The sequence below is a fragment of the Rhincodon typus genome, chromosome 5 (genome assembly GCF_021869965.1).
Source record: "Rhincodon typus isolate 14 chromosome 5, sRhiTyp1.1, whole genome shotgun sequence".
Taxonomy (NCBI): Eukaryota; Metazoa; Chordata; class Chondrichthyes; order Orectolobiformes; family Rhincodontidae; genus Rhincodon; species Rhincodon typus.
In genome coordinates this window covers 72,732,710-72,757,791 of record NC_063336.1, presented here as the reverse complement: position 1 = coordinate 72,757,791, position 25,082 = coordinate 72,732,710, and the positions used below count along the sequence as shown (strand labels likewise).

Here is a 25,082-nt window from a genome sequence, read left to right as displayed (position 1 = left end):
ATAGGACTTTATTCCTTGGAACATAGGAGAATGAAGGGGTGAACTTATTGAGATATATAAAATCATGAGGGCCATTGATTGGATGAATGCATGTAGTCTTTTTCCAAGGGATGGGGAATTGAAAACTGCAGGGCATAGGTTTAAGGTGAGAGGGAAAGGATTTAAGAAGCACCTGAGGGGCAACATCTTCACGCAGACAGCGGCACATATATAGAATGGGCTGCCAGAGAAAGTGATTGAGGCAGGTACATAGAACATAGAACAGTACAGCACAGTACAGGCCCTTTGGCCCATGATGTTGTGCTGAAATTTTACCCTAAACCTAAGGTCTATCTAACCTCCACCCCTACCTTATACTATCATCTAATAGCAACATTTAAAAAAACATTTGGATAGGTACGTGGATGGGAAGTGTTTAGAGGCATGTGGACCAAATGCAGGCAATTGGAACTAGCTGAGTGGGCACCATGGTCAGCATGGTCCAGTTTGGCCCGAAGGACCTGTTTCCATGCCGTATTACTCTATGGCTCAATGACTCTAAGCAACTGTCCTTGCACATGGGCTATGGGAAATTTCCATTGCCTTAGAATTCAGAGTTATGAAGCCATATTTTAAATGCAAACACTTAAAGTATAAACTAACTTAGAATTTTACTCCATTACACTCATTTTACTTATTAGGAGTATGTTTCCTAATTTGTGTGAAGACACGGCCAACACACTTTTCTATTCGGCATTCTAACATTACACTGCTGTTGATTTCCAGGAACACAAAGTTGAACAATTGCCCTAATTGTCTAGGTTCATACTTGAAAAATGATCAGTTGGGTTATGGAGGAAAGTGAAAAATTTTTGGTCTGTTTCTTGATGTAAGAGGAAATACATTAGAAGAGAAAACAAAGGCCCCTCCAACAGCGGTGTAACTGAAAGTAATGCATAGCATTTGGCAGTTCAAAGTACTTTCTTCAGTGATACATGCAAACAACAAGCACACTTTACTTTCGCTAAGCTTCACTTAACCAGAATCTTCTGTCTTGTCAACAAATGGGTAACCATTTCTCTATAAAACATGATAAAATGTTTATTTAAATTATATTTCATGCATTGTTTGAGACACAATAGATAAACTACAGTTGAAAAATTTCATATTTTTCAGTTCATTAATGAAAATTGTTCATACTAAGAGGTACCAGAGACAATATTGTGACAATAATACATTGAAAACCTGTGTCCAACACTTATTAAATCAACCTGCAACTGCTCAGAATGCACGCACCTGGGTTTGCAACATTGGCAAATGATAATGGATAAAATGATTACTGTAAGCAATCATTCAAATTGACATGAAAATGCTTTAAAAGCATACGACATCTGATTAACAACACTTCTGTACACATGTATATTCACACAAACACACAAGGATATTTGCTTCAATTTACAAAACAACACAGCAGAGAACACTGGCTTGAGTAGAATTAGACAATCTTATGTTCCATGGAAAACTATACACAACAAATACACACTTACATAAAATTCACACTGTTGTCATCAGACAAGAACATTCACAAAGCATACAAACTAAATTCCAGTTCTTGTTTTGACCGCAACCCCGAGTTCAATTTAATTTTGATTCCCTTTTTTTAACTTGTTTCACCGTGTAAATATTTGGTGAATAAACCCTAATCACATCTACATGCATTATATCTTCCTAATTTAGTGTAATGGTCTCATTTTACAAGCTTCCAGAAGTTTTCTTCTACAACAATTAGTTGTTTGTTGAAATGAGAACTAATTCAGATTTCCCAGTAACTATCCAGAATAAGGTAATGATTGTAAAAGCTTTCATTAAAAATAACATTATTTCTGATGGAACTTGGAGGCTATACATTTGAACCCTCAAATGTCCAATCTATAAAGACCTTGCCTAGGCAGTAGTGATCAATAATTTTGTTGTCCCTTGCTATAGGAACTCCAAGATACGGCAGAAGCTTTAAAACCTCAAGTAAAATATAAAAGAGATATAAAATTGTCCTTCCATTTAACCAAAGCAAGCAAAATTTAGGGAGTATTGTCTCTATCTGTGCATGTGAGCAGTGTAGCTACACTGTGGAATATTATATACTGTCCCATAAAGTGAAGTGATGTCAATGTGCACATTGGAATTACATGTCTTACTTTGATACAATATGAATTACATTCTTATGGATCTATGATTTTGCTGTTAACAATCTATTTGGATCCACACGATAATCTGGAACTACAGTTGATCTGAAGAGATTATGTTCACCCTCTACATTACTATATGAATATGCTATGATGTTAGTGTAAGTCAGGCAAATAGCAGAAATGCATTGAATAAGAAGTTATGGAACAAAGGAATCAATTTTAGTGGTAGGGTGACATGAAATAAGGTGGGAAGGGTTCACATGGAGCTAAGAATTTTCTTGTGCTTGCATTGTGCATGTAAGAGTACTAATCATGTTCTGAGATATTGATTTAGGTATTAATGACTAGGCATCAGCAAAGTACTGTGGATGAGGGAGATTTGTATTAAAAGCAGAAAAATAATGAAATACTCAACAGGTCTGGCAGTATCTACAGAAAGAGAGGTTTGCCTTCAAGGGTCACCATTTAACTCTTCAGATACTGCCAGACCTGCAAAATGACTAACCTCCTTTTACTTACACACTAACAATTAAATCTAGGACTGGTGGACTAGTGACTGGTGGACTAGTTGTTGAATTTAGCAACTATTTACAATATATTCAATGATTAAAGTCTAACAGTGCAATTCAATATGACCTAAAAAATGTTCTCATCATCTTTGTATTCAGGAATAAAATGTAGTGACCTTGATAAGACTAATCTACTACCATCTACCACAAGATAAAACTGTAACATATCTCCAAAAGAACAGAAATGTGATGAAATACTCATATAGATATGTGTTTAATATTGTAATCTAGGATTGTGGGATTTAGGTTCAGGTCCACAGTCATTTGCTGTTCTTGACCTTTGAAATCCAAGGTTTATGGGAAGTGACTGTAACAATCAGTTTCTAAGTGAGAAGATTTTTGCGGGGTAGGAGTTGCGGGAGGGTGAAGGTGTGTAGCCACCAAAGGTACCCATGCGCAGTTCTTATTGACCTAATGTCAGAGTTGAGAACAAACTGATATCTCATCTGGTAACTTTATATTGTACTGCAAATTTATAAGAAAAGGGAAATGAGAACATTTTTTTAAAGCTCTGCTGTGAAATGCAACCGTCACTGCTCCATAGTTTGTATATCATTTAACACAGTATCCACATTATAGCAATAATACTTTTCAAGGATACATAATTGACTGTAATAGCAATGGGAATCCTGAGTTCATGAAGGAAAACAGTATACAAATACAATACATCCTTTTTATATGGCTTTCATTGACAGGCTGTGAGTATTTATTTAAAATTTTTCATCTTTTAAAATCCCTACCTCTCTGTCACGTGCCCATTTCCTTCTGTTAGTCTGAGCAATGGACATTCATGCTAATGTTTTGTTTGAATAACAGACAACACATTTTTCACACTCTAGCACATAACATAGACACATGAATGTTTAAAATATCTGCTGTAGAATGGGGAGATGGTCAAGAGTGTGAAGGTGTTTAACATTCATCTTCAAACACATCACTATTAATCTTTTTCTCCTCCTCATTGTCTTGTATACATTTCTTTAAATCTATTTTTATGATATAGTTTTTTGGGTAGGCTTTTATTTTATAATGGGTTTACTTCCCAAGGAGGTATATGAAAAATTCACTGGTATGCAAAGGCACAACATTACATGCATTATTACTAGGATTCATTCAGATAGTAGGATTCCAAAATGTTATAATTGCAGCACACACCTAAAGTTTCAGGTGCCCATTCACTCAAGTACTAAGAAGCTACCCAGACCTTATTAAGAACTGAACTGCATAAAGCTCTATGAATAGATCAATAGGACTGCTGCAGTTGCACCGACACCATGAAGTTCCATTGTGGCTACCCTTAAGGCACTTTTACAATTTGGCACTTCAGTAGTTTGAATAACAAGGGAGCCTTGTTCATAAATCAGCTTTCTCTCCCTTCCCCAACCAATCGCTAATATTAAAGCAATCCTATTGGCCTTATCCCAACAATAGAGTCAAAATCATAGGAATATTAAAAAGTAACTTCACAATTTGTTACTCAGTTGATCTAATGTCAGATGACACCTCTGAGGGATATTGGACCACTCCATTCTGGATTTGGAAATTTTTAACATTCAAACATTTTTTAAGGTGTTGCTGCAAACTGGAATCATCAAAGCACCAAATTAACTGCACTCTTAGGTTTTTTTTAAGAAATATTATATCTATTTTTAAAGTGCACCCATAAATTCTGGGTTTGGTCCACTATCCCAACAAGAGAAATATCAACCTTGACAGAACAATGGTTGGAGGTAACTTCTCAGAGGTTATTTGTTTCTCTATATTCAATATCAACGTGTGGTTCAAATTCCATTACTGAGAAATGTTTAGCTATCTCCTTTGTGGGCTTTGGATAAAAGTGTTATTTATAATTGAAATAAGTACAGATGTTATAATTAATGTAACAAGGGAACAGTAAAGGACTTAATTCTCTGAGGATCATCAACATCAGTCTATTTTGTTATGCATTGCTAACAGCTCTGCTGTCTGCACAGATAGGATTGAAACTATTTTGCACCATTTTTTGGGAAGTCAATTTCATGGAGTTTGTTATAAATTAAAGCATGGATGATTGCTTCAACACCTTTTTTTAATCAGAGATAGTATCTTTGCTAATACCATGATAAATCTTATTTGATAAACTAAGACAAGAGACACAAGTATTACATCTTTCAGAAAGTCGATGAGTAGTCTGATTAATTTTGTATTGTGTTGTTAATTAATAAAGTGGACAGTACATTGTTTTCGCGGATTACATAGTGGTCACAGTATTTGATGTTTTAATTAGGAGACGTTAAGGCCTTTTTAAAGTAAAATATATACTTTTTTTACCGGTGTGGAAAATATTATTGAACTGAACAAAGAAAATACCAAACTGCAGTAGAATGCAGATCAAATCCAATAGTTTTAACTACAAAGCAGCAGTTAGTATTTGTAAACAAAACGTGGTTGTTTTTTTTATTGAAATCATATTAGTAAGATTCCAATTTTCATCCTTTCTTTGCTGTCAGCAAGAATAAAACTTGGGAATGAAGCCATTCTCCCAAAAGTAGGAAAAAGAAACAAAAAGTCAGGGATTTTAGTTCTGATTAGTAAACATTACTAAACATTAGTAAACAATAATAAACAATCTGATGTAACCATTAAAACAGCATGAAGCTTGACTAAAAAAAATTGTTATGGACAATTATTACTGATGTTCACTTTAGAACTGTGCACAAATGGTCACTTGGACCAGGTACATAATGCTACTGCCATCATTACATGATCACTGCTTTCAAGAAAATTTACAAAACTCTGAGTGAGAATTGGTTAGGTGATGAAAGAACATAATGGCCAATGTATTTCTTATAGTATGGTTTAAAGTACAAAGCTATCTATGTGTCTTGACACCGGGGGCTGTGAAACATGGAAGTGACATAAACATAACCAATAATCTTTAATAGTAAGAACTGCAGATGCTGGAGTCAGAGATAACACAGTGTGGAGCTGGAAGAACACAGCAGGCCAGGCAGCATCAGAGGAGCAGGAAAGTTGATGTTTCGGGTCTTGACTCGGTTCTGAAGAAGGGTCTTAACCCAAAATGTCAATTTTCCTGCTCCTCTGATGCTGCCTGGTCAGCTGTGTACCTCCAGCTCCACAATAATCTTTGATCTTGCTTACACTTGATTAGCAGTAAATCTGAAAGCATCCAAACTTATAATGATCTAATATAGATGGACAAAGGTTGTACAATTTATAATTCTGCCAGTTTAATTTCTTCTGAATTTAAAAAGTAAACACTAGACTGTGACCATTGATAACACTCACAAAATCCTTTCACTCTGGAAGCAAGGTGTTTAATGACATGAGGTAAATTAGGAGTTTAACAAATTGTACTTGCTTTTTCTCAGCTTGAGGGTTTGGGGAAGAGAAAAAAATGCCTGCTCTACTGCTCCCAGGATGCAGATCCATTTACAGAATTTATTGGCTATCATCATCACCTCATCACCTCCCACCTCCCCGCCCCCGCCGCCCCCAGTTTGCTGGTAGCCTTCTCATGCATGTCCAATGTAATCTCTAAACAGCTTTTAGTGAAGCACAAGCCATCAGAAAGGAAACCAGAGTTGTTACTGAGGTTCATGTCATTCTATTCTACATTTGGTTCAGTGAGGCAAAAATTAGACCTTGCACCTGATTTCTAAGTGACTGGGTATAAAGATCTACATTTCCAAGGCTTTGTTCAGCACCTCAAAGATGCCTGAAATGCAACTGACACCATGCTGGGCTGTGTAACTTTTCAGACCTCTCTAAAATTGGTGCAGGACTCTTTCCCGAAATTGGGCCTCAGATTTGGCCGTCAGTAAATTTAATTGTTTTTAAAAATTCCACATAAAGCCTAGTGGGGCAGAAGTTTTCCTTATGGTTCCACCTCACTCCTGAAGAGCAAGAACTTTCCTCATGACTTCACCACACTCCTGAGAAATATGAGTTTTTATTGATTCATGTAATATTGGCATTGCTGGCTAGGCTAACATTTATTGGCCATTCCTGTTTTCCCCAAAGAACAAAGAACAAAGAATATAGAACATAGAACATAGAACATAGAACATGGAACAGTACAGCACGATGTTGTGCTGACCTATTATCCCACTAAGATCAATCTACCCTGCATACCCTACATTTTACTATCCTCTATGTGCCTATTCAAGAGTCACTTAAAAGTCTCTAAAGTATCTGACTCCACTACCACTGCCGACAGCGCATTCCACACGCCGACCACTTTCTGTGTGAAGAACCTACCTCTGACATCTCCCCGAGACTTCCTCCAATAACCTTAAAATTATGCCCCCTTGAAGTAGTCATTTCCGCCCTGGGAAAAAGTCTCTGACTATCCACTCTATCTGTGCCTCTCATCATCTTATAAACCTCTATCAAATCACCTCTCATCCTTCTTCGCTCCAATGAAAAAAGCCCTAGCTCCCTCAACCTTTCCTCATAAAACCTGCCCTCCAGTCCAGGCAGCATCCTGGTAAATCTCCTTTGCCCCCTCTCTAAAGGTTCCACATCTTTCCTGTAATGAGGCGGCCAGAACTGAACTCAATATTCCAAGTGTGGTCTGACCAGGGTTTTATAGAGCTGCAGCATAACCTCACGGCTCTTAAACTCAATTCCCCTGCCAATGAAAGCCAACACACCATTCGCCTTCTTTACAACCCTATCAACTTGGGTCGCAACTTTGAGGGATCTATGGATGTGGACCCCAAGATCCCTCTGTTCCTCCACACTGCCGAGAATCCTGCCATTAACCCTGTATTCTGTATTCTGCATTCAGAAGGTGCTGGTATGCTGCCCTCTTGAACACTGCAATCCTTGGGGACTAAATATACCTACACTGCTATTAGAGATAGAATGACAGGACTTTGACCCAGTGATTGTGATGAAATGGCAACATAGTTCCAAGATAGGTTGGTGTGTGGCTCGGAGGTGAGCCTGCAAGTGATGACTTTCCAAGTACCTACTGTCATTGCCTTTCTATGTGTTGGATATCACAAGTTTGGGAGGTGCTGTCCAAGGAGTGGTTGTGAGGTGTTACAATGCATATTGAAAGTGGTGCACACTACTGCCACTGTGTGTTGATGGTGGTGCCAGTCAAATGGGCTACATTGTCCTGGATGATATTGAGCTTGTTGAATGTTAATGGAGCTGCACCTTTCCAGTCAAGTGGGAAGTATTCTGTCACACTCCTGACTTCTGCTCTGTCGATGGCAGCAGCTTTGGGGAGTCAGGGCATGAGTTACTTGCCACAGAATTTCAACCATTTGACCTGCTCTTGTAGCCACAGCATCTATATGGCTGATTCAGTTCAGTTTCTGGTCAAAAATAGCCCCAGAATGCTGATAATGAGGAATTTAGAGGTAATGATGCTATCGAATGTAAAGTAGCAATGTTTGGACTCTATCTTGTTTCAGATGATCATTGTCTGGCGCTTGATGGCACAAGTGCCACTTATCAGTCAGACTGATTATTGTCCAAAATTTGCTGCTTCAGTACTTGAGGTGCTGAATATTGCGCAATAATCATTGGATTAGCACAGTGGTTAGCACAGATGCCTCACAGTGCCAGGGACCTGAGTTTGATTCCAGCCTCAGGCAACTGCCTGTGTGGAATTTGCACATTCTCCCAATGTCTGCATGGGTTTCCTCTGGATGCTGTGGTTTCCTCCCGCATTCCAAAGATGTGTTGGTTAGGTGGATTAGTCATGCCAAATTGTCAAATGTTTCCAGGGATGTGCAGTCTAGGTGAATTAGTCATGGGAAATGCAAGGTTTCAAGGATAGGATGGGGGCGTGGGTCTGGGTCTGGGTGGTATGGTTCTTGGAGGGTCAGTGTGGATTCAGTGGGCCAAATGGCCTTCTTCAACACTGTAGGGATTCTATGATCAGCGAATATCCCCACATTTGACTTTATAATGGAGGGAGGATCATTGATGAAGCAGCTGAAGATTGTTGAATCTAGGACACTATCATGTGGAACTTCTGCAGAAATATGTTATGGCCGAGATGATTGACCTCCAACAACCACAATTTGTGTTAGGTGTGACCCCAACCAGCAGAGATTATTCCCCTTGATTCTCATTGACTCCAGTTTTGCTAGTATTTCTTGATTTCCATTCTCAGCAAATACTGCTTGATGTCAAGGGCAGTCCCCCTCAATTCCTCTCTTGCATTCTGCTCTTTGTCCATTTTGGATCATGTCTGTAATAGGTCAGAAGTTGTGTGGGCCTGGGAAAACCCAAACTTAACATTAGGGAGCAAGTAATTGCAAAGTAAGCACTGCTAGATTGCATTGTCGACAAACCTTCAATCTTTTTGGGGATGACCGAGTAGACTTATGGACTGATAATTAGCTGGATTGGATTTGTCTAGGTTTTTGTGGAAAGGACACATCTCAGCAATTTTCTACATTGTGGGGTAAATGTCTCTGTTGTATCTATACTGGAACAGTTTGGGGTGCAGACAGTTCTGGAGTATGAGTTGTCAGTACTGTTGCCATAATGTTGTCAGAGGCACAGCCTTTGCAGTGGTCAATGCCGTTAGCTATTTCTTGAAGTGAAGTGAATCAAATTGGCTGAAGGTTAGCAGAGCTGTGATGCCATTTTCCTCACAGCTCTGCCACAGAGCCGTTGCTTGCAGTCTGGTTGCTAGTTACAATTGGATGTTTTTGAGAATTTTGATCATATGATGCATGAAAATGATTTGCAACAGTTTTTGCGTTTACAATGTAACATTTGATCTGATGCTAAATGTTTTCTTCTAACTGCTCTGTCTTTACATATCTGTTAAGTCTTAATAAGTATATTTCAACCATTAAGCGCAAAGAATGTTCAGAGTATTTCCACCCTCCTAATCTATCAACTGTGTACATTTCCAAGTTTCACTCCAACTCCTCAATTACAAAGGATTTTTTTAACCAGAATTTTTTGAAACATTGCATGAAATACATCAATATCTTCAAATGAAGCCCCTCACTCTTCTTAAATTGTCCATGTCCTTTCATTGGAGGGATGCTGCCTACAGGGCAGCCAGCCTAAGCACTCTCTGTCAAAATGCTGTATAAGAATGGGTTAAGGGATGATGAACTCTTTCTGAAGTCAGAATTACTTCAATTACTCACAAAATTTCCAAGGTCTAATTTTGATCATTCCTTGCATCCAGTTTGTATTGCCTAGTGGCAGGAAGTAAATTTTATCCTCTCTACAATTAAAGCCTTAGTAACTTCTTCTGGATTATCACCATTCATAATGTACTCTATAACCAGTTTACAAAGTATATTTTTATCCTGAACAAGCTTCATTAGGTCCTGTTTATAGAAATGGATATTCTAAATATCATGCACAGAAATTATTGATTCAAATCAAATCAGGCATGCCAAATCAATAGCTAAACAGGAATCTTTGAGGAGATCTTTCACTCCCACTTTGAAAGCAAATTGAAATGAACAGGGACTAAGAAATTTGCAGCCAGTTGGTATGCTGGCTGCCTTACTTCATGCCACAGCCCCACCTTGGGCCATTTACCTGGAGATGGAATGGGGATGTGATAGTGCTACCCACTACAAGACTAATAGTTAATGAAAGGTAAATTAAAAGAATGCTGACTCTGATTGTCTATTCATATCCAGGTCTCCCAGAAAGGTTTTGGGAGACAATTTAGGTGCTTGGGGACTGTCTCCCAGTGATATATCAGGCTGCCAAGACTCCAAAAAGGCTTAGGGGCCCTCACAGCCCACCTGGAATCAGGCCACCCTGTGAAAGTTCTCCCTGAGACACTCCTTTACAGCAATGATGGTCAGGTTGTTAAACCTTATTATTTTCCTATAGTTTTGAAAATACTGGAGAGTGGGTGTCTCCATTCCTTTACTTACCCAACACAGCACCCTGCTGCTGCTGCTTTCAAACCAGAAAACCTCTGCAAGCCCTCCAGTTTTAACAGCCAGCCCTCTGACAATTAGTTGTTCCATCCAGGAATTGTTCCCCAGATAGTGAAGACTTCTGAACCCAATTTCAGCCTAACAGCAGCATTCAGAGGGCCTCAGTAGAATTCTGCCCTTGTATCTTGGCTAAATATCGGAAACATCTAATTCTCAGATCTTGGATGAGTCCTTCCCCACGTTGTGCCTAATTACTAACATAATATGACCTATCGAGAGTTGTTAAACCTGTACTCAACTATTGATCCCAGCCTAGAAATATGAAAGTCTTATTGAGTTCATAGAATCATAGAATCCCTACAGTATGGAAACAGGCCACTAGGCCCAACGGGTCCACACCAACCCTCCGAAGAGCATCCCACCCAGACCCATCACCTACCTAACCCTGTAATCCTGCATTTTCCATGGCTAACCCACCTAGCCTGCATATCCCTGAACACTATAGGCAATTTGGCATGGCCAATCCACCTAACTTGCACATCTTTGGAATTGGCTAATTGCACAGCAAGATTGTGACTCACTCTAGAATAATTTGATCTCTCCTTCTGAGCTTTTCCTTTTATTTTGCTTTTCAGAGGGAAATTGAGGTTTCATACTATTTATTTATTTCAGTACCCTGTAGTAGGATAATCTTGAGTAGATTTTTCAAAATCCTGTAAAATACACAGACAAGTGTACAACACAACAACAAATGGCACCTCCTGGGATTTTAAATTTGAAAGAAATCTTAGTCTTTTGGGTCTTGACACTGACTGCAGTCTAGCATGTCCTCTGAGAATTTTTCCACCTGAATTGTTGTGGTGTGGAAGGTAAACTTGCTGCGAAGGATTTCTGTGGTTTCCTTCAACACAGATTGCGCATCTGCATTCTCCTCTGTAATGGTAAGAGCACAATTAATGGAAAGGCAATGAATAGTTGTTTCAGTTTGCAGGTTCCTCTGGTTACCTCCCCAAACTCCTCAGCTCACCAGGTTTTAAAGTAATATTTCACATTTGTTTAAAGACATAACCTCATCTAAAGAACTGTTAAATGATATTAATCTGATTAACATATTATCGTATGATTTGTTCTGTTGATAGTAAAAAAGATCCTCGCTTTTTGTCATCTCTTTTATTAGGCAAAGTGTTGAATACAAAAATGAGAATGTAATGCAGGAACTATACTAAACAGCAGTTAGGACACATCTGGAGATTCCTGTACATTTTCTGGTTACGACATTGCAGGAGAGACATATTGTCTAAAAATTTTACAAAGGAGATTTGTAATCGTGTTGCCAAGGCTTGAAAATTGAGGAAAGATTGAATAGGCTGGAATTGTTTTGCTTTGAATAGAAGAGGCTGAGGTGTGACTTAAATCCAGGTGTACAAAATAATGCAGGGCTTGGATAAAGAGGACAGGGAAGACCTGTTTTCCCTTAACAGAGAAGTCAATTAACAGGGAGAGAAAAATGAAGGCGATCAGTAGAAGGATTAGAGGGTATGAGAAAGGATATGAGAAAAACCCTTCTCACCTAGTGGATGGTGGATGTCTGAATAGTGGTTGTGGCAGAAGTTCTCAACTCATTTAGAAGGAACACTGATCCATTCCTTTTTTAAATGTACTTATTCATGGGATGTGGGTGTCGCTGGCTGGCTAGCAATTTATTGCCTGTCTTAGTTACTCTTGAGAAGATTGTGGTGAGCAACCTTCTTGAATCACTGCAGTTCCTGTGCTGTAGGTAGACCCATAATGCCCTTGGGAAAGGAATTCCAGGATTTTGACCAGTGACAGTGAAGGAACGCCAGTAGATTTCCAAATCAGCATGTTCAGTAGATGGAGGAGAACTTGTAAGTGGTAAGGTTCCCATGTATCTGCTGCCTTGTCATTCTAGATGGAAGTGGTCATGGGTTTAGAAGGTGCTATCTAATGATCATTGGTAAATTTCTACATTGCATCTTGTAAGTAGTGCACATTTCTGTTACTGAGTGTCAGTAGTAGAGGGAGTGTATGCTTTTTGATGCGGTGTCAGTCAAATGGGCTGCTTTGTCCTGGATGTATTTTTGGAGCTGCACTTATCTAGGCAAGTGGGGAATATTCCATCACACTTCTGACTTGTACCTTGCAGATGGTGGATAGGCTTTGGGGAATCAGAAGGTAAGTTACTTGCCACAGTAATTGGGCCTTTGAAATGCTCTTGTAGCCACTCTTGTGCTTAAATAGCAAGTTCAGTTGAGTTTCTGGTTAGTGGTAACATCCAGGATGTTGATAGTGGGTGATTCGGTGATGGTAACACAAATAGTCAATGGCTATATTGTGCCTTATTGGAGATAGACATTGTCTGGCATTTGTGTACTGCAAATCTTACTTGCCAGTTGTCAACCCAAGCCTGGATATTGGCCAGATCTTGTTGCATTTGAATATGGATTGCTTCTATACTGAGGATGGTGCTGAACATTGTGCAGTCATTGGTAAACATCCCATTTCTAGCCTTAAGATGGAGGGAAGGTCATTGATGAATCAGTTGAACATGGTTGAGCCTAGAACATGATTCTGAGGAACTCCTGCAGAGATATCCTGGAGTTGAGATGAAAAATTTACACATTTACACATGCAAACACATCCTTCATCTCCGCTGATTTGAAGCCAGGAGGCACATCCAAATCAATGTTGACAAGAAATAACAAACCTCCCAGTGGTAATGATCACCTTAATAAACACTTCAATGGTTGCATGCTGATAACTGTTTCATATCTAAATAGAAAGATAAAGTTAAATGGTAATAGAGTGTCATTACAGCATTGCTCACCAATAGCAACATGAACAGAAAGCACAGGCTGGTTTAATGTCAGTGCCCAGAGCTGGAGACCATGCATGGCTTTCACTCCTTTAATAGAGAGAAGAACCTCCTTCACTGAATTGAAGTCCATTCCTTTTGGGGTACCTAAACAATGGGAGTAGGATTTGTTTTATTTATTTCAAAGAAAAAGATTTGTTAAAAGTAAGAAGTGGTGCAAAGAAATTTCCTATGGTAATTGTCTTCTCAAAAATGATCACAATATAAGTTAGATTTCTGACACCAGCAGCTTGATCAATTGAGCGTATTAATAAGCTCACTGTAATGAGTCCTCAGTTTATCACCTCTTTCTGATTTTTTTCTGTTCTTCAGCATTTTCACACATAATAGTGTAAGAATTTATGGACATTTCCTTACTTCACCAAATATCAGTGTATCGTAACTAGTTAGGTAGGATCGTTTAGCAGAATTACTTTATGGAGTGTCAGCAGCACTATGGAGCCCTTTTTGGTTTAGATGGTCTCAAAACAGAAATGTCCCCAGACTGACCAATAATTATTTGGGCAAATCAAACAGAATTCAGTACAATTTCGCTCAACTCTGGCCTCATAAAGAGAAATAAGAAAATAGGCTATTCTGCTCCAGTCAGTAGACAAGAAACCTTCACTCAGTGGTCACTTCTATGTTGGCATGAACTCAGTGTCAGCACCTAAAGCACTGCACACCATCACCTCCAACACTGGCATTTTGAGCAAGATTATCACTGTCCATTGTTTGTAATGCCTTGAGTGTAGGTACTGAGCACTTTCTAATATTGTATTTTGCTTGAATTATTGTTTTTAATTTCTCGTTTATTTATTGCCATGTACCGACATAAATCTCTGTTTGAACAAAATATTTGCTCATAACCATCTCTCTGGTATTTTGAACCTTTCCACAGTCTTCTGCTTTTAATCAGTTATGAAATGGAGCCATAATCTACAAGGAACCACAGCAATCTATCTTCATTACAGAGGGGCAGTTGGTATGTTTAGCTTGAGGGCAACCACTCCACAAGCATGGGCTAAAGTGAACAGGGAGGCTTATATAAAGTACTACAGCCAGCACGGAGACTGAACCCATGTCGTTGGCTTTAAGCAGCACCATAATCTAGTTACCCAGTCCAGTGTATTTCAACCAGTGTGCTGTGGCAAGATGAGAAGCGTTCTGCGAAAGTTTCAGGTAGCAACGTTACTTTACCTAAGCGTTGAGGCTGCGTCCATTCTTTCGATCTCATTTGAAACCTCGCGTCTACTATTGAAGGGGTATTTGCTAACACCGGGCACGCCTCGGAACTGCGCATGTAGAGGCTTTCAGACTTCGAGATGCGGCACCGTGCGTACATCATATTAATCAAATGTGATATGAGCAATCAAATCAGCTGAAAAAAGGTGGGTATGCCATGAAGCTGTTTCATTGAATGTGCTTTGATATTGAAAAGGTTGGAACCACCGATCTGGTCAACTGAGCTAACCAAATCCACCGTAATCCTCGATATGTGTAAAATAATGTAGTATGGTCAATGTGTTTTATCAATTGTAACATGCTTCAAGATGTCGAATGGTCTCGAAATGTGGTACATAAATACAAGTCTTCCTTTCCTTTAGAAGTAAGCATTAATAGTGTACACACTACATATTTTTAATTGATGATCTAATTGGGGGTGGGGTGGGAATGTTTAAATAAATAGATTACATTTCTCCAAAGACATTGCATTCAATTATGTCCTACCTTCCATAAGTACACGAAAGACGTCCTTTAAAATAGTTATAGTGGAACCCAGCACAAAAATGGAGAAAAAGAATGTAGAGATAGGATCTGCGACTTTATATGCAGGCTTTAATTAAAAAAAAACAAACAGTAAAGAGATTAGTTAGCATGTTTATATTAAAAAGATAATATAGACAAAAGTAAGTGTAGACGCATTCTTTTTCGGTTTCATTGTAAAATTATAGCATGGACTATACGATTAACTTTCTCTCCACTTCTCCTGAAACATGTCTCCCTATTGTGTTCTCTGGGATATTCTTAGCCATGTGTCCCTTTTTCACAGGTTTGATTGCTTATAGTAACTGTAGGTAGGCCAACTGATCACAGGGAGTCTCACACTTCAGGCTAACTATTGTCACATGACATCTGCACGTCATTCCAACATGACTTATTAAATAAATGATCCGGAAGGTAACTGCTGCCTGATTTTCCTAATGTAGCAGAGATCGAATAATGTATCATAGATCAGGGATTAAATCAAAAGCTCTCCTGTTCTATTATCTTAGTTCAATGGTTCAATGGGGTAAATTTGCTGAACAATTGACTGAAATCAGTTTATATCAATTCTCTTTACAGCTTAATGATAATTGATTGTTATTGATTCTCAGTTCAGTCCTAGATAAGATCACAAATGCTTCAGTTACTTCTTAGTAAATGTAAATTAAGAGTGAATTTTCACCATTTTCTTATTAGCAGAAAAATACTACACAATGAGATAAACGTTTTGATGTTCTTTCTTCATTATCCAGGTGCCATATAGCTTACAACCATCTTTGTGAACAAAGGTTTGTCTGCATTTAATGGAGGCTAAAGCCAGTGACAGAAAAAAAAAAGCAAAATAGCTATTATAGGCAGTCAGTTCAGCTGTGGAGGACCATGTCCATTTGTCTCCCATGAACATCTATCACCCCTCCTAATTTCCAGTTTAGGTTTGAGCTAATGAATGGCAATTAACCTTAGAATCATAGAATCATCATAGAATCCCTACAGTGTGGAAACAGGTTCTTCGGCCCAACAAGTCCACAACAACTCTCAGAGCACCCCACCCAGACCCATCCCCCTATAACCCACCTAATCTACACATCCCTCAACACTATGGGCAATTTTTCATGGCCAATCCACCTAGCCTGCACATTTTTGGACTGTGGGAGGAAACCAGAGGAAACTCACGCAGACACGGGGAGAACGTGCAAACTCCACACAGGTGGAAGGGGTGGAATCCCAAGGGTGGAATCAAACCCAGGTACCTGGAACTGAGAGGCAGCAGTGCTAAGCACTGAGCCACCGTGCCCCAGTGTGACATGTGCCAGACAATGGCCATCTGCATCAAGAAAGAATCTAATCATCTTTCCTTGATATTCAGTGGCATTCCCATCATTGAAATCCCCTCCAAGCCACATCCTTTCACTATCATTTGGGTGAAATCCTGGAATTCCCTTCCTAACAGCATTGTGGGTGTACCTGCATCACATAACAAAGAACAGCAAGGTACAGAAACAAACCCTTTCACCCACCAAGCCTGTGCTGACACATAACGCTTTTCTAAACTAAAAGCCTTTTACCACTACGTGGTCCATATCCCTCTGTTGCCTCATGTATCTGCCAAGATTCCTCTTGAACATTGCTTTTGTAGCTGCTTCCATGGACTCTTCTGGCAGCATATTTCCAGGCATTTACCACCCTCTGGGTAAAAATACTTGCTTCTCACATCTCTTTTAAACTTACCCCCTTTTACCTTAAACCTATGTCTCTAGTAATTGACATTTCTACACTTGAACTGAGAATCCAACTATTCATTCCACCTGTGCCTCTCAAAATTTTGTAGAATTCTGTGAGGTTGCCCCTCTACCTCCAACGTTTAAGTAAAATAAACCAAGCTTGTCCAACCTTGGGTGGTATTAGAGGCTCTGTCACACATAAAAGCAGAAAATTTCCCTTCCCAGATGAATTGCATCCCAGGTGTCTGTGGGAGGTGAGGCAGGAAATTGCACACTTTTCTGTGTTGTATGACTCTATTAGCTTTGAGGAGAGGTTAGTCATACCCTCTAAACCAGGCAGCATCCTGGTAAACCTTTTCTGTACCCTTTCCAAAGCCTCCACATCCTTCTGGTAGTGTGGCAGCCAGATCTATACACAAAATTCTGAATGTTCTGCAGAGCTTTAGTTTAGAACTAGTTTAGTTTAGTTCTGAACTAAAGCTCTGTACAGCTACAACATGTCTTGCTAATTTTTGCCCCTCTACGTCCCGACCAATGAAGACAAGGACGTCATACACATTTTTGACCACCTTATCCACTTGTTGCCACTTTTAGGGGAATGTGGACCTGTGCACATAGATCCCTCTGTAGGTTAATGCTTCTAAGGGCTCTGCCATTTACTGTATACATTGACTGTAGCAATTCAAGGAAACAGCTCACCACTACCTTCTTGAGGGCAAATAAGAATGGGCTATAAATGTTAGCTCAGCAATGCCCACTTGCCATGAATAAATTTAAAAAGGTCTCTGGAGTAGATATTTTCAGCATTCATCAGTGTCCTGCTCAGTCTTTTTCCAGCCAAATAGGCCAACTCTCGAAGTCAAATAGCTCTCACATTGGCAAATCTAACTCAACTGACTAAAGCTATTTGCTTCTTTGCCATGTCCTGTGAATGATAAAAGAAATTGGCTCAGAAAGAGAAAAAACTGGAGAAGCTAAGCAGGTCTGGCAGCATCTGTGGAGAAAAACCAGAGTCAACGTTTTGGGTCCAGTGACCCTTCTTCAGAACTGATTGTAGCTAGGAAAAGGTTGGTATATATACTGAACATGGAGGCTTGAGAGAGATAAGTAAATGATAGGTGGAGATGGAGCCCAGAGACAGAGAGAACAGCAGTCTGACAGAGGAATGGACAGTGATGAGCCGGGAAGAAAGAAAGGCTACTAATCAATACCATTAGTGGGTGAAAGAGTTGGCTGTGGAGAAAGCAGCCTATCTGATGACAAAGCCTGATATGTGGGGGTGGAGGTCAGGCAAGAATATGGAAGAAGGCGCTCAGGCCCTAAAATTATTGAAAATGACATTGAGTACTGAAGGTTGCAGCATCCCCAAGCAGAAAATGAGATGCTGTTTTTCCAGCTTATGCTCAGCTTTGCTGGAGCCCTGCAACAAGCCTGAGACAGACATGTTGGCCAGGGAACACAGTGGTGCGTTGAAATGGCAGGCAACAGAAAGTCCAGAGATAGTAGGAACTGCAGATGCTGGAGAATCTGAGATAACAAGGTGTAGAGCTGGATGAACACAGCAGGCCAAGCAGCATTAGAGGAGCAGGAAAGCTGACATTTTGGGCCTAGACCCTTCTTCAGAAATGGGGGAGGGGAAGGGTGTTCTGAAATAAATAGGAAGAGGGGGGAGGCGGATAGAAGATGGATAGAGGAGAAGATAGGTAGAGAGGAGACAGACAGGTCAAAGAGGCGGGGATGGAGCCAGTAAACGTGAGTGTAGGTGGGGAGTTAGGGAGGGGATAGGTCAGTCCAGGGAGGACGGACCGGTCAAGGGGGCGGGATGAGGCTAGTAGGTAGGAGATGGGGGTGGGGCTTGAGGTGGGAGGAGGGGATACGTAGGAGGAAGGACAGGTTAGGGAGTTGGGGACAAGCTGGGCTGGTTTTGGGATGCAGTAGGGGGAGGGGAGATTTTGAAGCTTGTGAAGTCCACATTGATACCATTGGGCTGCAGGGTTCCCAAGCGGAATATGAGTTGCTGTTCCTGCAACCTTCGGGTGGCATCGTTGTGGCACTGCAGGAGACCCAGGATGGACATGTCGTCTGAGGAATGGGAGGGGGAGTTGAAATGGTTCGCGACTGGAAGGTGCAGTTGTTTAGTGCGAACTGAGCATAGGTGTTCCGCAAAGTGGTCCCCAAGCCTCCGCTTGGTTTCCCCAATGTAGAGGAGGCTACAACAGGAACAGCGGATACAGTATACCACATTAGCAGATGTACAGGTAAACATATGCTTGATGTGGAAAGTCTTCTTAGGGCCTGGGATGGGGGTGAGGGGGGAGGTGTAGGGGCAGGTGTAGCACTTCCTGCGGTTGCAGGGAAAAGTGCTGGGTTTGGTGGGGCTGGAGGGGAGTGTGGAGCGGACAAGGGAGTCCTGGAGAGAGTGGTCCCTCTGGAAAGCAGATAAGGTTGGGAGGGAAAAATGTGGTGGGGTCGGATTGCAGATGGTGGAAGTGTCGGAGGATGACGCGTTGGATCCGGAGATTGGTGGGGTGGTACGTGAGGATGAGGGGGATTCTGTTTTGGTTGTTAATGCGGGGAGGGGGTGTGAGGGATGAGTTGGGGGAAATGCAGGAGACACGGTCGAGGGCGTTCTCGACCACTGAGGGGGGGATGTGGCGGTCCTTGAAAAACGAGGACATCTGAGATGTTCAGGAGTGGAATGCCTCATCCTGGGAGCAGATGTATCAAAGTGGACTTCACAAGCTTCAAAATCTCCCCTCCCCCTAGTGCATCCCAAAACCAGCCCAGCTTGTCCCCGCCTCCCTAACCTGTCCTTCCTCCTACGTATCCCCTCCTCCCACCTCAAGCCCCACCCCCATATCCTATCTACTAGCTTCATCCCGCCCCCTTGACCTGTCCGTCCTCCCTGGACTGACCTATCCCCTCCCTAACTCTCCACCTACACTCACCTTTACTAGCTCCATCCCCGCCTCTTTGACCTGTCTGTCTCCTCTCCACCTATCTTCTCCTCTATCCATCTTCTATCCGCCTCCCCCCTCTCCCTATTTATTTCAGAGCCCCCTTCCCCTCCCCCATTTCTGAAGAAGGGTCTAGGCCCGAACGTCAGCTTTCCTGCTCCTCCGATGCTGCTTGGCCTGCTGTGTTCATCCAGCTCTACAACAGAAAGTCCAGACTCTTTTTTGTGAACAGAACATAAGTGTTCTGCAAAGCAGTCTGCATTTCATCTCCCCAGCGTAGAGAAGACCACGTTGAGAGCAGTGAATACAGTAGACTAGATTGAGTGTTACTGCGAGAGGCAAGGGAAGAAATAGCTAAAACATTAGCAAATATCTTCACATCTTCTTTGACCACAGGCGAGGTTCCAGAGGACTGGAGATTAGCCAATGTTGTTCCCTTGTTTAAGAATGGAAACAGGAATAATCCAGGAAATTGTAGGCTAGTGAGTCTGATATCTGTGGTGAGAAACCTCTTGGAGAAGATACTGAGGGACAGGATATATGCACATTTGGAAGAAAAAGGATTAGTTCAGACAGGCAGCATGGTTTCGTATGGGGTAGGTCACGTCTCACCAACCTGATCGAATTTTTTGAAGAAGTGACAAAGATAATTGATGAGGGAAGAGCTGTGGATGTAGTTGGTATGGACTTCAGTAAGACATTTGATAAAGTCCCACATGGCAGATTGGTACAAAACTAAAATCACATGGGATTCGGAGTGGGCTGGCTAGATGGATACAAAACTGGCTTGGTCACTGAACACAGAGGGAGGTGGAAGGGTGTTTTTCAGAATGGAGACTGGTAACTCGTGGTGTTCCACAGGGATCAGGCTTAGGTCCTCTGTTATTTGTAGTATATATAAATGATCTGGAGGAAAATGTGGGTGGCCTGATTAGTAAGTTTGCAGATGCCACAAAGATTGATGGAGTTGCTGATAGTGCCAACAATTGTGAAAGGATACAACAGGAAATGGATAGATTGGGTGACTTGGGCACAGAATGGCAGATGGAGTTTAATCCAGACAAATGTGAGATGATGCATTTTGGAGGATCAAATTTAGGTGTGAATTATACTGTAAATGGCAGAACCCTTAGGAACATTAACGTGCAGACTGATCTGGGTATGCGGGTCCACAGTTCTAAAAGTGGCAACATAGGTAGCCAAAGTGATTAAGAAGGCATATGGCCTGCTTGCCTTCATCAGCCGGGGCATGGAGTACAAGAGTTGGCAAAACATGTTGCAGCGACATAAAACCCTCGTTAGGCCACATTTGGAGTATTGTGTGTACTTTTGGTCGCCATATTACCAGAAGAGCAATTTTGGAGAGAGTGCAGAGAAGGTTCACCAGGATGTTGCCCAGTCTTGAGGGCATTGGCTATGAGGTAAGGTTAAAAAGACTAGGATTGTTTTCACTGGAAAGATGCGGCAGAGAGGAGACCTGATAGAGGTTTACAAAATTATGAGAGGCATAGATAGGGTGGATAGTCAGAGGCTTTTTCCCAGGGTTGAAGTTTCAATTACAAGGGGGCACATGTTCAAGGTGAGAGGGCAAAAATTTAAGGGAGATGTGCAAGGAAAGTTTTTTACGCAGAGAGTGTTAGGAGCCTGGAACGCACTGCCAGAGGAGGTGGTGGAAGCAGGCACGTTAGCGACATTTAAGAGGCATCTGCATGGTTACATGAATAGGGAGGGAATAGAGGGATATGGACCGAATAAGGACAGGAGGTTTGTTTTTTTAGTTTAGTCAAGGCATGATATTTGGCACAGGACCGGAGGGCCGAAGGGCCTGTTTCTGTGCCGTACTTCTCTTTTGTTCTTTTTGTTATTTTGAGTGGAGTAAATCATGGCTTCACATGGAAGGTTTGCCTGAGGCCTTGGATAGTGAGGACAGAAGAAGTAAATGCAATTGTATGGGAATGTACTGTGAGGGTGTGGGGAGGTGTTGGGAATGGAGGAGTGGACCGAGTGTCCCTGAGGGAGCAATACCTGTGGAAGGCTGACAAGGAAGGGAGGAAAATAGTGTGTAGCATTCTGCTGGAGGTGACTGGAAGCAGTTTATGATCCTTTGGATGTGGATGCTGGTGGGGTGGAAAGTGAAGACTAATAGGACTCCATCAGTGTTGTGGGATGGAAGAGAAGGGGTGCGAAATAACTCCACAGAGTCTGGTATCCCATCATCAAGACACTCTTTATTTACAGTAGAGAATCCTTCTCATGGATCCAGCTTTCTCAGAGCCATCTCTCAGAGTGAATAGAACTTCTAATACTCCTGTTTATATCAGTCAGCCAAGGGTCCCTGATTCAACCAGATTAACAGACCCACTCAAGGAACTCCTATTCTGTGAGGTCTATCTGGCTGACCTTGTTACAATCACTACATCCTTCCCCCTCTGAGTCCAAGAAGATAGGCTTTTTTTTATTTTAATAGCTACTCCTGGGGCATTTTAGCACTGTCTCTGAGACAGGCGGCATGTAACACACAGTACTCATCTGCTCTGCCCAGAGCATCTCGGAAGAAACTCATTCTCCTCTTCAGGCAGCAAATGCATCAAGACAGCGACATCCACCATACCCAACTCAGATTCCGAGGTATCTTCAATGCTGACGGAGAGGGAGGTCCCATGAGTTCCAGAATGGTCGGAAAGGCGGTCAAGGAACCAGGCACATTTTGCACTCGCACTGTTTGTGAGTTTGCAGCTTTCATAAGATCCACGTGCTTTTTCAAGACTGTCACTGGACCGGAGTTCACATTGACCATGCCTTTTACCCATGCAGGGCCATTCTCATGGTTCCTACACTAAACTTCGTCCCCTGAAGAAACTGTATCTCTCGCTTAGTGGAGTTTTGTGTCCAGCCTTTGCATTTCTGATGCCGTATCACCCTTCCCCCAGGGTCCAGAAAGATCCGATTTAACCTGGTGCAGAGATTTCTCAACTCTGCTGAAGATATCCCTGTAGTTTGGAGGGTGGTCCTATAATCAAATAAGAACCGGGAAAATTTGGTATCTGGTGAAGCTGTAGGCTACTGTTTTAAGCCTGCCTTCAAAATTTGGACTGCTCTTTCTGCCAGACCATTGGATGATGGATGCTGTGGAGCCGTCCTTACATGATGAATACCGTTCGACTTCAGGAAATACTCATTCCCTGCTAGCATCAATACCAGATCTTACTTGGGTTCACAATGTGCCAACAACTTTGAGGATGATAGCTGTTTCTTCACTTCCCTATATGCTATGGCTTGGCTACGTGACCATTTCCAAGAACATAGAACAGTACAGCACAGGAATGAGCCCTTCAGCCCATGATCTTGTGCAAAACATGATGCCAAATTAAACTAATTGCTACTGCCTGCCCTTTTTCTTTCTATTCATTTGTGGGATGTGGGCATTGCTGGCTGGTCAGCATTTCTTGCCCATCCCTAGTTGCCCTTGAGAAGGTGGTGGTGAGCTGCCTTCTTGAACCACTGCAGTCCTCCTGCTGTGCATTGACCCACAATGCTATCAGGGAGGGAATTCCAGGATTTTGACCCAGTGACAATGAAGGAATGGTGATATATTTCCAAGTCAGGATGATGAGTGACTTGGAGGGGAACTTGGAGGTGGTGGTGTTCCCATATATCTGCTGCCCTTGTCCTTTTAGATGGAAGCGGTCGTGGGTTTGGAAGGTGCTGTCTGAGGATCTTTGGTGAATTTCTGCAGTGCATCTTGTAGATAGTACACACTGCTGCAACTGAGCATTGGTGGTAGAGGGAGTGAATCCTTGTGGTTATAGTGCCAATCAAGCGGGCTGCTTTGTCCTGTATGATGTCAAGCTTCTTGAGTGTTGTTGGAGCTGCACTCATCCAGGCAAGTGGGGAGTATTCCATCACACTCCTGACTTGTGCCTTGTAGATGGTGGACAGGCTTTGAGGAGTCAGGAGGTGAGTTACTCGCCACAGTATTCCGAACTTCTGGCCTGCTCTTGTAGCCACTCTGTTAATGTGGTGAGTCCAGTTGAGTTTCTGCTCAATGGCAACCCCCCAGGATATTGATAGTGGGGGATTCAGTGATGGTAACACCATTGAAAGTCAAGGGGCAGTGGTTAGATTGTCTCTTATTGGTGATGGTCATAGCCTGGCATTTGTGTGGCGCGAATGTCACTTGCCACTTGTCAACCCAAACCTGGATATTGTCCAGATCTTGTTGCATGTGAACATGGACTGCTTCACTATCTGAGGAGTCACAAATGGTGCTGAACATTGTGCAACTATCGGTGAACATCCCCACCTCTGACCTCATGATGGAGGGAAGGTCATTGATGAAGCAGCTGAAGATGGTTGGGCTGAGGACACTACCCTGAGGAACTCCTGCAGAGATGTCCTGGAGCTGTGATGATTGACCTCCCACAACCACGACTATCTTCCTTTGTGTCAGGTATGACTCCAACCACTGGAGCGTTTTCCCCCTGATATCCATTAATTCCAGTTTTGCTAGGGCTCCTTGATGCCACACTCGGTCAAATGCAGCCTTGATTCCAAGGGCTGTCCCTCTCACCTCACCTCTAGAACTCAGCTCTTTTGTCTATGTTTGAACCAAGGCTGTAATGAGGTCAGGAGCTGAGTGGCCCTCGTGGAACCCAAACTGGGCATCACTGAGCAGGTTATTTATGAGCAGGTGCTGCTTGGTAGCATGGTTGATGACAACTTCCATCACTTTACTGATGATCGAAAGTAGACTGATGGGGCGGTAATTGGCCGGGTTGGATTTGTCCTGCTTTTTGTGTACAGGACATACTTGGGCAGTTTTCCACGTTGTCGGGTAGATACCAGTGTTGTAACTGTACTGGAACAGCTTGGCTAGGGGAGCAGCAAATTCTGGAGCACATGTCTTCAGTACTATTGCCGGAATGTTGTCAGGGCCGGTAGCCTTTGCAGTATCCAATGTCTCCAACGGTTTCTTGATATCACGTGGAGTGAATCGAATCGGGTGAAGTCTGGTATCTGTAATGCTGGGGACCACTGGAGGAGGCAGAGATGGATCATCCGCTCGGCACTTCAGGCTGAAGATTACTGCAAACACTTCAGCCTTATCTTTTGCTGGGCTCTTCTATCATTGAGGATGGGGAT

The 25,082-nt window shown here is 41.9% G+C and overlaps 1 protein-coding gene across 1 annotated transcript in view; it reads right to left on the bottom strand.

Annotated features, from left to right (window-relative positions):
* Positions 1 to 11,333: 11,333 nt before the first annotated feature.
* Positions 11,334 to 25,082, bottom strand: part of slc30a2 (solute carrier family 30 member 2) — an 82,200-nt gene continuing 68,451 nt past the window's right edge. Inside the window, exons 6-8 of the mRNA XM_048597213.1 lie at positions 15,227 to 15,332; positions 13,469 to 13,603; positions 11,334 to 11,556 (exon numbers count right to left, since the gene is read on the bottom strand). Coding sequence (XP_048453170.1) covers positions 11,411 to 11,556; positions 13,469 to 13,603; positions 15,227 to 15,332 — 387 coding nt within the window. The 3' untranslated portion in view covers positions 11,334 to 11,410. The remainder of the gene's footprint in view (positions 11,557 to 13,468; positions 13,604 to 15,226; positions 15,333 to 25,082) is intronic.